The sequence below is a fragment of the Chrysochloris asiatica genome, unplaced genomic scaffold (genome assembly GCF_000296735.1).
Source record: "Chrysochloris asiatica unplaced genomic scaffold, ChrAsi1.0 scaffold00097, whole genome shotgun sequence".
Classification (NCBI taxonomy): Eukaryota; Metazoa; Chordata; class Mammalia; order Afrosoricida; family Chrysochloridae; genus Chrysochloris; species Chrysochloris asiatica.
Genome location: NW_006408615.1, coordinates 9815190 through 9827845, shown reverse-complemented (window position 1 = coordinate 9827845; position 12656 = coordinate 9815190). Strand labels below are relative to the sequence as shown.

The window sequence follows — 12656 nt, the reverse complement described above, 5'->3', positions numbered from 1 at the left end:
TTTTTGGTGGCAGAGTCCAGGCTGCACTGAAGGCACTGGCAAAATACAAAGCACCAGGAATTGATGGGACACAAACTGAAATCTTTCAACAAATCGATTCCGTGCTGGAGGTGCTCACTCGTCTATGCTAAGGAATTTGGAAGAGAGCTACCTGGCTAACAAATTAGAAGAGATCCGTATTTATGTTCATTAAAAAGAAAGGTGACCCATCAGAATGTGGAAATCACTGAACAAATATTAACATCACATGTAAGTAAAATTTTATTGAAGGTAATTCAAAAATGGTTACAGCAGTACATTAACAAGGATTTGCCAGAAATTCAAGCTGGATTCAGAAGAGGACATGGAACGAGGGACAGTATCACTGCTGACATGAGATGGATCTTGGTATTCTAGAACAGTTAAACTGTGCTCATGAGGAACCTGTACATAGACCAAGAGGCAGTCACTGGAATAGAACAAAGGGATACTGAATGATTTAAAATCAGGAAAGGCATGCACCTGGGTTGTATTCTTTCATTATACTTAGTCTGTATACTGAGCAAATAATCTGAGAAACTGGATTATATGAAGAACAACATGGCATCAGGATTGAAGGAAGACTCATTAATAACCCACAATATGCAGATGATGCAACTTTGATTGCTGGAACTGAAAAACTGAAGATCAAAGATGAAAGTCTTCAGTATGGATTGCACCTCAAAGGAAAAAAACCCAAAAATCCTCATAGCGGGACTAATAAACATCATGATAAATACAGAAAAGATTGAAGTCAAAGATTTCATTTTGCTTGGATCCACATTCAATATTCATGGAAACAGCCGTTAAGATAGAATAGAAACAGGAAACAAGGGGCAGAAGTGGGACAGCTCTTGTTGCCTGGAGGGGATTGCAATCACTGAGATAAAACAAAGTATATGATTCGTTGAACGTAAAAGCAAAGTATATGATTCACTCAATTCACAATAAAAAGTCAAAAAAAAAAAAAAAAAAGTCTTGCTTTAGGCAAATCACACAAGACCTCTTTAAAGTGTTCAAGGGCAGAGATTCCTGTTTGAGGACCGTGGTATTTTCAATAGCCTCATATGCATGTGAAATTTGGACAATGAATAAGGAAGGCCATAGAAGAATCGATGCAATTAAATTACAGTGTTGTGGAATATTGAAAGTACCATGTTTTGCCAGAACAGCAAACAAAGCTGTATTAGAAGTATAGCCATAAAGGTCCTTAGGAGCCAGGATAGAGAGACTTCATCGCTCATACTTTGGACATGTTATCAGGAGGGGCCAGTCCCTAGAGAAGGACATCATGCTTGGTAAAAATAGAGGTTGTTGTTATGTGCCGTGGAGTCGATTCCAACTCATAGCGACCCTTTTCAGGGTTTCCGAGGCTGTAAATCTTTACGGGAACAGAAAGCCTCATCTTTCTCCCGCGGAACAGCTGGTAGTTTCGAACTGCTGACTGTGAGGTTAGCAGCCCAATTTGTAACCACTATGGTACCAGAGCTCGGCAAAAAAGAGGAAGACCGCCCCCAGTGGTGAGGGAAGAACCCCCCTAATCCCCCAGTGGAGATGGACTCACACATAAAAACAATTGTGACCACCGGTGCAGGACTGGATAGTGTTTCCTTCTGTTGTGTATGGAGTTGTAACAAATTCAATGGCATCTAACAATAATAACACATGTGATTAGGGAGCCTTGGAGGCACCGTGGTTAAAGTGCTTGGCTACAAACCAAGACAGGCGGTTCAGGCACATGAGCAACTGCATAGGTGGCAGTCATAAGATTGTTGTTAAGTGTCATCGAGTCGGTTCTGACTCAAAGCAACCCTGTAGAGGGTTTCTGAGGAGCAGCAGGTAAGTTTGAACCGCTGACCTTGCAGTTCAAGCCAACCTCGTGGTCCAGTGCTCATCCCACAGTGCCACAGCAGGACTCCAAGTCTAAGACTAAAGCATTGGAAACCAGTTCAATCAGACTCATAGCGACCTCATGCAATCTTTACGGAAGCTGGTCTTTCTTCCTTGGGGCTGCTATGTAAAGATACAGTCTAGGAAACCCTATGGGGCAGTTGTACTCTGTCACATGGGGTTGCTAGGAATCTGATTCAACTGAATGGCATCCCCAAACAACTATAGGAAAGCAGTTTTGAGTCAAATTACCAGTTTTTATTAACTTTTGCCTTTCAAGAAAGCATTCCAACTGCTTGCTCTTTTGTTGTTGCTGTTATACAGTGCTGGTTTCAATTCAGAGACCCTGTGTAGGGTTTAAACCTTTGCATGAGCAGAAAGCCTCATGTGGAGCAGCTGGTAGGACTGAACCATGAACCTTGTGGTTCATAGTCCAGTGCTTATTGCATGAAATCACTAAAGCACGAGTCATCTGAAGTACATCTGAAAGCGGCAACAAATATTTTTTATAAAAAAACAAAACAAAACAAAAGAAGCTTCCAAGTGTTTTCGACCTAAGTGCATCCTGCTGTCTTAGTCCTTCCGTCACTGCCAACTGTGGTGGGGTAGGAGTAAGTGCCGAAAGAGACGGATTTATCCTGTCCAGTGTATTTATTCCAGATTGTATTTTGGGATCAAATCTGACAAGTAGTAGACTAAACCATCACTTTCTGAAGACACAGATTCTTGATGAGACATTTAAAAGCCAGGCTCCGCTGTTCAGCAAACTTTGGGGACAGGGCTAACTGGGTTATAGGGCGATAGACACATTATCCTGGGGAGACACAGGCTCTAGGGACTTGCTGCACTGGGCTTAACTTGCTGATTACAGGTTACCAATTACTGCTATAGAACACACTCAAGTTTGCACATAAAAACTACACTGAGAAACGTTAATCACATTCTATGTTGAAATGAAGTAAACACTGGCAGATGGTCACACTACTCACACATACACATCCCCTCCAAAAAAGCAACCAACCAACCAACCTACTAAAGACTCTAACAGAGGGCAGCTGGCAAACAGGGCAAGAAGACAATGGACTCCAAAACTCAGAAATATTCACTGCTGTTTGGAGTGACCCCGTAGGATTGAGCAAAATTGCCCCATGGGATTTCCAAGGCTTTTATCTTTAAAGAGGCAGGCTGTCATAGCTTTCCCCAATAGAGTGGCTGCTGGGTTTGAACCACTGACTTTCAGTCAGCAGCATAATCATTGTATCACCAGGGTTCCTTTGATAATGGAGCAAGATATTCAATTTGTTGTTGTGATGTGAAGTGCTGTCAAGTTGGGGCACCAGGGATCAAAATGTTGTTGTTGTTAAGTGCCGTCGAGTCAGTTCCGACCCAATACAGAGTTTCTGAGGCTGTAAATCTTAACGGGAGCAGAAAGCCTCATCTTTCTCCTGCGGAACAGCTGGTATTTTCGAACTGCTGACCTTGCGGTTCACAGCCTGATTCGTAACCACTACGCTACCAGAGCTCCTATTTAGTTGATCATTATTTTAAGAACTTTGTACTCTCGCATCTTTAAATGTTATGTCCCTTTAGGGCCTTTGCATTTGAAACACTACTGAGTCTACCCCTCCTCCGAGACTGAAACTCAAAGGGAACACATGAGCAGGCATGTAAGTTTGCTGGCGACCACACTGGTCTACTGGTGAGTGGAAGAGGGGGAAAGGTAGCAATGAAGAAATGGGCTGAGTTCAACCATGTTCCACAGACTCCCACTGACCTGGAAAAAAGACAGAGAAGAAGAAGTGCTGGTTGGTCCAAAGTGTGGTGAGACCTGGGGACTCCTGAGCCCATGGACAAGGACACAGCCACGGAGGGCTAGAGCTGAGAGTGAAGCATCCAGCGGATATGAAGTGAGGGGAGAAGCACAGGAACTTCCAAACTTGCAGATTGTACCCATTTGACCTACCTTTGATGGTTTCATAATCAGAATTCGACTAGAGGAAGATAAATTTTTGATAAAGGAAAAGAGAGTAAATTGCTACAATTTGATGTACTTGACCTATACTTAATGGATGTGATGGTGGTGGTTGTGTGCCGTGGAGTCGGTTGCAACTCATCACGACCCTACACAGGGTTTCCGAAGCTGTAAATCTTTACGGGAGCAGAAAGCCTCATCTTTCTCCTATGAAACAGCTGGTAGTTTTGAACTGCTGACCATGAGGTTAGCAACCCAATTTGTAACCACTACATTACCAGAGCTCCTTATACTTATGGATGTAGCAGCTCAAAACACCAACTAAGAGGGAAGGAGTCTTCACATCAAGTATCAATCCTATCCCCTCTGTATACACAGCAGATAGGGACAGGCAACTTAGACACTGGCTACCTAAAATGAGGGGGTGATAAAGGCACAAAGTGACCGGCTTACAAGTTTTCAAGAGAGAGTTTAGTTTAAGAGTGTGCGGTGGAAGAGTCACCACTGAATAGTTTTCATCTAGTCTAGATGGGTCTGGTAAAAAGAGATGGGGATAAGATTCTTACGATTCAATAGTAATAGTTATCATGGCTAATTGTGACTGAAAGGTAAAAGTTTTATAACAAAAACAGGGGAATAGTTAATCTTACAGTCCAGAAACAGAGGACCCTAAAACTGACAAGAAGAAGAGCACAAACAGAATGCGGGACCCTATCCAGAGAAGCAGCGACACCAGAGATAGGAGCAGAGATGCAGACATGGAGGAGCTGAGGACTCTAGACTCATGGAGAGAGAGGGACTGAGTACTGGCGGCTAGGAGGCAGGCTTGCAGAATGTGCCCTTTGGTTATTTAAATTATTATATATTCCTGAGTGTTTTTGTATACAGCCTCTGCCCTGCCCCCCCCACCAAAAATCAAAAACAAAACCAGAGGGAATAGAAACAAATACTGTTGAATGATGATGCATAGAGGAGACTGTAATCATTGCAATGAAATGGTGGCGTAAAGCTGATGTTCCCCCATGTAAACTATCACTCAGTTCACATTAAAAAAAAGCAAAACAAAGCCATATAATGTGTGCAAAAAAGAGCAACGACTGCAACCACAAAACAACTTATGATTGTTTTTAAAAACAGTCTATTTAGAGAAGAGAAAGCTCTTGAAGAGAACAGAAATAAGTAAACAAGAGGCTTGATAATAATGTTGAAAAAAGGCAAAGACATGGAACAGCAAACATGAGAGAAACGATCAAGCCACTGGAGCCATTCAGGAGGCACAAGACTCAGCAGAAATGCCAGAGTGAGAACAGATTTCTTACACTGAAAGACATGAGTTTTCTGATGGACACATTTCTCAGAGCACTCAGCACACTGGCTTAAATAGAGACTGACCTCAAAGCAGAATACTGAGAACTTTCAAGACCCAAGAGTCCTGGACTGCAAGGTCGGCTTAAACCACAAGATCAGCAGTTCAAGCTTACCAGTTGCTCCTCAGAAACGCTATAAAGAGTCACTATGCGTCAGAACTGACTCGATAGCACTTAGCAACACCACCAGAAGCGAGAAGATCCTCAAAGCTTTCAGAAGAGTCAAGCAGACTGGACTGCACAGAAAGTACTACAAAGTATAGTAGTTGCAGCCTACTCCGCTGCTACCCTGGGAGCACAGGACAACAAGGACTTCAACATATGGAGGGAGGGTGATTTCAAATCTAGAACGTTATCCACAGTGAACCCTCAATGAAAATCGGGGGTGGGGGTGGGATAAAGACAAGTTCAGATATACGAGGACTCAACAAAGGGACCCTCTATACGCTGTTTTTAAGCAACTACTAAAGGATAATGTGTTCTATTACGTGAAGGCTCATAGGAAGAATAAAGAAGACAGTACCCAACACTCAACAGGGGAGTGAAAAAAATGATGAAGATACACTCCAGGGTCAATACACACCTCAAGACAAAATATTCGGATTGGACAGTCTGAATTGGAAAGATATGGTTTAAGAAAATAAAAAGCAAACGAAATAAGGATCCTGGAAGAAGGGAACTACAATCATGGCATACTTCCTGAATATTTGCATAATCACTAACTTAAACACATGATCGATCGATTTGGGAGACTGGTAGAAAGGGTTGAAGGTGAGTGTGTGGTGGGAAGGGATAAGCGCTAAATCTTTTAAGTACTATCAGCAGGTATCTAAAAATGGAAAGAAAGAAAAAAAGTAAGTAACAGCTTTCCACTAGTCAGTTGCTAACCTAAAGGCTGTCAGTTAGAAACCATCTAGAAGCTCTGGAGGAGTTAAGTCTCCTGGCTGAGATCTGCTTCTGTTAAGATTACAGTCAAGAAAATCCCACGGGCCAGTTCTACTCTATCACAAGGGACCACTGAGTCAAAATCGACTCAATGGCACCCAACAATAACAACAAAATAAAACTTCATGACTTTGTAATCTACAGACATGTTATAGCTGATAAAAATAAAAATAAAAGTGAACTACATCTTCCAGATGACCTACTCACCATCTCTCTGGCTATTTCCAGCGCCTCCTGCAGGCCATAGAGCCTGCCGCAGACCAGGTAGATTCCATTGGCCCAGAGAATACAACCCTCATGGACCCAAAATTCATTGCTGTCAAGAGGTAGTTCAGGGATTTGTAACTCCAGCTCGGGACCACCTTCTGAAGTGGTTGGCAGACAGGATTTTGAGTCCAAAGCAGTCTTTTCGCTGCTGCCCTCGGTGGTTGCTTTTTTACAAGGGAGCCCCCGGGACAGGGACCGAGGGCCTCCGCTACAGTCTTCCGAGCGGTGTCGCCGCTTAAACCTGGGGTGGGCAGCCAGGCTCCTCTGCTCCTTCTGCTGTTGCTGCTGCTCTTCCTCCTCCTCAGTGTCCGTCTTGGAGCCGTTGGAAGCGCTTTTGTGCCGTACCTTAACTTTGCTCTGCATTTCCGTTGCGCGCTTAGGAGGTGGATTCTTCGGGAGAGTGGCTGCATAATCTTGGGGATAAAAGGGTCCAAAGAGGTCGCCCATGTTCCGGTAACTGGCCCACTTGCCACACAGACAGCAAACCAGGTGCCCCATAACAGAAGACTCAGTCACAACAGGGCCCTGCAGCATAAAGGAAGAAGCGGGCAGTGCCTTGCTTTCAGTGATACTGGGCGGAGGGGTCAGGGACCTCGGACCCTTCCGGCCCCTCACCAATTTGGTCTGCTCTTCTTCTTCAGCATTGATGATTGTACAAACAGCTCCGAGTTCACACTTATTTACTACATGGATATAAGGGAAAAAAGACTTGTTCTTGGCATCGGTTTTATCGAGTGGCTGAGTGGCGTACTTCAGTTTGATCTCAGGTTCTTGGGGTTCTACGATGGGAACTGCTTGTTTGGTTTTCCGCTTCCGGGGCTGTGCCCCAGGCTTCCGTCTCTCCCTCCTTTGCCTCTGTTTTTTGGGCTTTGGCTCTCCATCTGCAGAGCCTTGTGGTATATGAGGGGGCTGAGGGGGCGGGAGAGGGGGCTGCTGCTGTTTCTTTTGCTTATTCACGCTACCAATGGGTCGTCCCTTCTTTTTTCCTGATGGGAAATATCCCTTGGGAGGAAAACCCTCCTGTTTGGGTGAAATGGTTACCGTCTCCCCCTCTTTCTCTTCGGTCTTGGGGTTTGCCTCAGGGGCCAATATGCCTGCTGGAGAGACAGTCTTTGAGTCTGGAAAGATTAAAGGTGCTGTCCCACCCAGGGAACCATCTGGTCGCCCTTGGTTACTGCCAGGCTTCTGTGAGGTCAAAGACGCCATGGCACCAGGGAGTTCCTTTCCAGCAGTAACCGTTTCTGGATGTGTCTCTGTCTTGACTTTATCGTCCCCACTGCCACGCCACTCCTCGGAGGACCTTGGAAGAGGCTTTTCAGCGTTCAACTCCTGGTTTGTGGGACTGACTAGGTCAGACACCACCTCACCTTTTCTCTTCTCCACCTCTACTTCCTGGACAGCAACACTCCCACCTTCAGGAGGGCCAGTCTTCAGAGACAGTATGTCATCAAGAGTAACCGTGTCTCCACCAGCCTCCGCACTGTTTGACGACGCACTCCTTCTAATGTTTGGGGATGTGATCTTCTGCACAATCGCTTCCAACTTCAATCCCCGTCCTTTCCGAGGGGGCAGGATTTTGGTCTTAGCAGGGCTTGTGAGGGTAACAGCTGGGCAGTTTCTAGTCTCAGGACTTGTGAGGTCCTTGGAGGACTCTCTCTTAGGGAGCCCCTTGATCTCCTGACTGTGAGAAAGATGGGCATAGGAATTGAAGGCTTTCTCAGCACCTTCTTTCGATGGGGGAAGGAGGCGTCCTTTATCTTCAGTGTTACTGTTCTTCACATCTTGTGACTGTCTTTTACTGGGAATGGGAGAGATAAAAGAACGGACACGCCTCCTCATGATTAAGGGGTTTTGAGGAGAATGATCCTCTTGACCTGGAAGTCTCAGCATAACATTACTAGGTTTAGATGACTGGGCAGACTCAGTTAGCCCGTGTCCATCCGTCTCATGAGGCGGGCCATACCGTTTCTGATTGGACATTCCTGGAGGACCACTGCTTTTGGCTGGAGAAGTCTGTCGAGAAAGATCCCAACAAGACTCTTGTTGTAACTTCTGGGAGCCGTGCTTCAGTTCCATGCCTTTGGTTGGCAGACCATCACTAGACAAGAGGCAGCGTCCAGCATCCTGACTGCTGGGGTCATGGTAAGTGCCCATTGGTGGGCCATACATCATCCCGTCTTTGTCATTTTTCAGAGGACTCCGCACTCTGTCGAGAAACTGCTGCTGCCTGGGGCTCTTGCGTGGCCCCTCCTGCCTGTGCTGGGCAGCAGCGATGACCCCCTGAGCCGAACTGCTGCTCCAATCCTTATACTCCTCCTGCTGCTGTTGGTACATCTGCCGCTTATAATGGAGCTGAGAATTCAAGCCCGCGCTTGGGTCTCCGTATGCATGAGCCCGAGCATTTGCGTGGTAAGCGGAGGCCAGGCTTTCTGAGTTGGGAGAAAAGGGAGCGTGTAGAGAACTCCTGTTGGCCCTCTCTGAGAAGGTCATATGTGGGTTCATGTGATGAGGGTCCCCCCCAGGGCCTCGGCTCCTCCCAGGAGATATCTTCAATTTTTCTGAAAAGTCGTGATACTGAGAATGGGACCGACCCCTCATCCCCTCCCGGCCACCAACTCTGCCAGGAACCCGCCGCATCGGTGTGGGTCTGCTCTCTTGCTGAGGGCCATAGTCTGAGATGGACTCGTGGGCTGCTGCTCCAGGGCTGGCATTGCCTCTGTAAGACTCATGCTTGATACTGGTAGGATGGCAGTGGTCTCCAGATTTCTTGTTGAAACTTGCCTGGGATTTGGATTGCTCAAAGTCTTCCTCTTTGATCTGCCCACTCTGGGACTTCAGCTTTGCTTCCATGGACACTAACCCACCTGGCAGAATGACTGACTGACTTAAACTTGGATTGAGACGCTCACTCCTTCCCATTCTGGTGTCAGCACCCATGTGTGCCAGTGAGTGAGCCCCTGGGTCCCTGACAATCTGTCTTAGTGGAGATATGTCACAGATCACCGATCTTCTTTCTGAGAGAGAACCCCCAGGCTCATGCACTGACGACTGAGGATCTATTTCAAACTTTCTGGGAATTGGATAGTCAGCCAAATTGATCTGTTTCATTTCAGGGGCTGTGCTGCTTGATTTCCTTTCCCAAGGGCCCCAATGGGGGTTCTCTAATAGGGACCCTATGCTTTTGTTCAGAAGGCCCCTGCTAGCTAATTCATTGGTTTGACTGACCAAGACATTAGGTCTCGAGGTTCCTTCTAAGCCCCCAGCCATTCCCTGGTGCTCCTGGGTGCTTCTAGAATATCTCCTCTCAGGGTGGTGGTGGTAACCCTGAAGTACCTCCTGCAGGAGGCTGGGGAACTTCTCATTTCTACCCTTTCGTTCCCCATGGCCAGTGAAATCCCCCTTTTCTTGCCCTGTAGGATACTGAGGAAAGCCACTGACATTTCGTGGCATGGCTGATCCAAAACTATCTTTGTAACTATAGCGCAGGCTTCCAGGAGATTTGCTTGCCTCAGTTCTTCCTGTAAAGCTAGGGCCCACGGCCGAATGCCCACTCTGGCCATTCCCCTCTCCATTGTGGTTAGAGTTATTATCTCCATTCTTATTCCCTTTGCTTCCTCCTCCTGGAAGCTCTGGTTGTGGAAGAGTTGCATGGCTGGCATCCTTTGCTCCACCAGTGCTAGATGGCCTTTGAGTGGCCACCGGATCATCCTCTGGGGAGCCCTTGTCTTGTCCACCAGTCTTTTCCACTCGACTGGCCATGGCTTCCCGGGAGACAATCACCCCGACTGTCTTCTCATTGACTTTTGGGTTACCCTCAGATGACAACGGTGTGTCTTTGGCACCTGGTGAAGCGGCCTCTTCTCTTGTGGCAGGACTGGCACTGAGCCGGGATGGTTCATTATGAGTGCCTTGTGCTGGTGAGGAGCCAGCTTTCTCTGAGGCGCCCCCCTTGTAGGTGGTGTCAGAGCTGGTGCTCTGGCCACTCAGCTGCCTCACTCTCTCACCTTGATCCTCAGAACTGCTGGAGCAGCCTCCATCCAACGATTCTGCCATGGGGGACTTCAATTGTTCTTCAGGCTGTGAGGAGCCTTCCGAGTTTGTGCAGCTGTCTGCTTTCTTAGAAGATGAGGAGGGCCTCTTGGAGGTCTTCTTCTGAGGTGTCAGGGCATCAGAGAGTAGCATGTGCTGGACAGTATTGGGGAGATTGGCCACCTGAGTACTCAGGGCACTCAGACTACTCAAGCCTGGATCTGTCAGTCGCTTTTCTGGCATGCCTTCTAGTCCAAACCCTTTGAAGCCTGCGGCATGAGAATTAGGACTCGGCATCATTGATGGGGTGGGACTGAGTTGAGGCATTAACTGTAAAATTCTGTTTCTGGAACCCATGGGCACACTGCCTTGGCCACACTGGAGATTCTCCCCACTTTGCATGAGAGGAGACGGGGTAGAGCTACAGCTTGGAGACTGAACCACAGAGGCAGCTGGAGAAGGGTTTGAGATAGGACTGAAGTTCTGATGGAACTGCATGGGGGACCGCACAGGGACTTCGGGCTGGTTGTACTGCCCCACCTGGCTCTGCAGAGGCAGCTTGCTGGCAGTGTTGGTATACTGCATCACATGTTGAGGGGGATGTTGTTGTTGTTGTTGTTGTTGTTGTGGTTGTTGCTGTTGCTGCTGCTGCTGCTGCCCTTGCTGACTCCCTTGTGGAATCTTTGCCTGCTCAAAATTTTTCATAGATTGAGGCTGATAGCTGTAATTTGATTGTGATCCATAAGCCTGTGTGTTAGAACCCACATTATGTCCCTCATACTGGGAACCAGCATTTACACTGTAGCTGCCATCATAGCTCTGTCCAGATTGGCTGAAACGCTGTGGTGAAGGAAAAGAAGAGGAGGAGGAGGAAGAGGCAGGAGACTGGTAGTGTTGGCCAAATTGACCCACTCTCAACTGGTAACCAGTAGCAGAGGATGGCAGGGTTGAGGGCCGCTGCATTGGCTGTAGATGGGAGGAGCTGGAGGCTGCTTGGCTGGTGGCTTGTGGCAGAGGCTGATGGGACTGGTAAAGCTGCTGTCTCAACTGCTGCACTTGCTGCTGCTGCTGCTGCTGCTGCTGCTGTTGGCTGGAAGCCTGCTGCTGGTACTGAGCGCTCCCTGGAGAGAAAGGCCCCGTGTAATCCTGCTGATAATGAGACACACCACCAAGGGCAGAATGCTGTGCTTGAAACTGGCCCACATGACCCTCACTCCCATACTGATTGCCAAAGCTGCTCCCCTGAGGGGGGCCATAGCTCTGCACAGGCCCAGAAGGCCTTCGCTGAGGAGGCTGCGGGGTTCCTGTTGCCACGGGGTCTTTGTTGCCTGCCATATAGTAAAAATCGCCAGCTTCTTTCCGGAAACCCTGGTAGCCTTGATGACCAGAGGTTTCGCTAGCCATTGCTGCTGCTGCAGCTGTTGATCCTCGCCGCCCACCACTGCTGCCACCACTGCTGCCACTGCCACCACCTCCAGCGCCAAAATTCTGGAACATCTGGGCCTGACGAGGGCTGAACTCTTCTATCCGGGATGAGCTGTGTACCTCCTGCGGGTAGCTCGGCTGGTTTCCGTGGTAACTGCTTTGCTCCCGAAAGGACTGCATACTGTTCAGCAGCACAGCGGCAGGCCAACAGCCCTCCTGGAAATGGAAAGGAGAGAAAGAAGCAGATCAGACAAGCATCTCCTCAGTACAAAGAAATCAAGTCTTGGTTACGAAGGGAGATGATGCTTCAGGTGCCCAGATGAAGCTCACTAGTCTGAATTTCACCTCCTTCTATTTCTTATCCTATCCATTTCTTAAAATGCAAATAAGCTGAGAAATGGCGTGATATGTGAGGCAGAGGAGTCTATGGGAACGAAAAGAAACAAGCAGGGTAAGTACAAATTCAATAGAGTAAGAACCTCATATGAGGGGCTTAAAAAAGGTTTGTGGAAAAATGGGATTAAGAAACTGGACTCTTCCCAGAAACGTTTGAATCTCCCAAGGAGATAAATGGGCTCCCTCACATTCCACTGGGTTAAAATATGGGGATGTGCTTATTACTAGGAAAAATTAAAACAAATCTTCTCCCAAAAGGGTAGCATTTGCCCCAAAACAAAGCTCAGAAGGCAGGAAGCAGCAGGAAAGAAGGATAATGGAAACGGGGATGCCAGCCTGGGAGGCAG

The 12656-nt window shown here is 47.4% G+C and overlaps 1 protein-coding gene across 1 annotated transcript in view; it reads right to left on the bottom strand.

Annotated features, from left to right (window-relative positions):
• The window catches only part of TCF20 (transcription factor 20 (AR1)), a 56646-nt gene extending 44553 nt beyond the window's left edge, over positions 1 to 12093 (bottom strand). The window contains exon 1 of the mRNA XM_006866854.1: positions 6400 to 12093. Within this exon, the coding sequence (XP_006866916.1) occupies positions 6400 to 12093 (5694 nt within the window). The remainder of the gene's footprint in view (positions 1 to 6399) is intronic.
• Between the last annotated feature and the right edge of the window lie 563 nt (positions 12094 to 12656).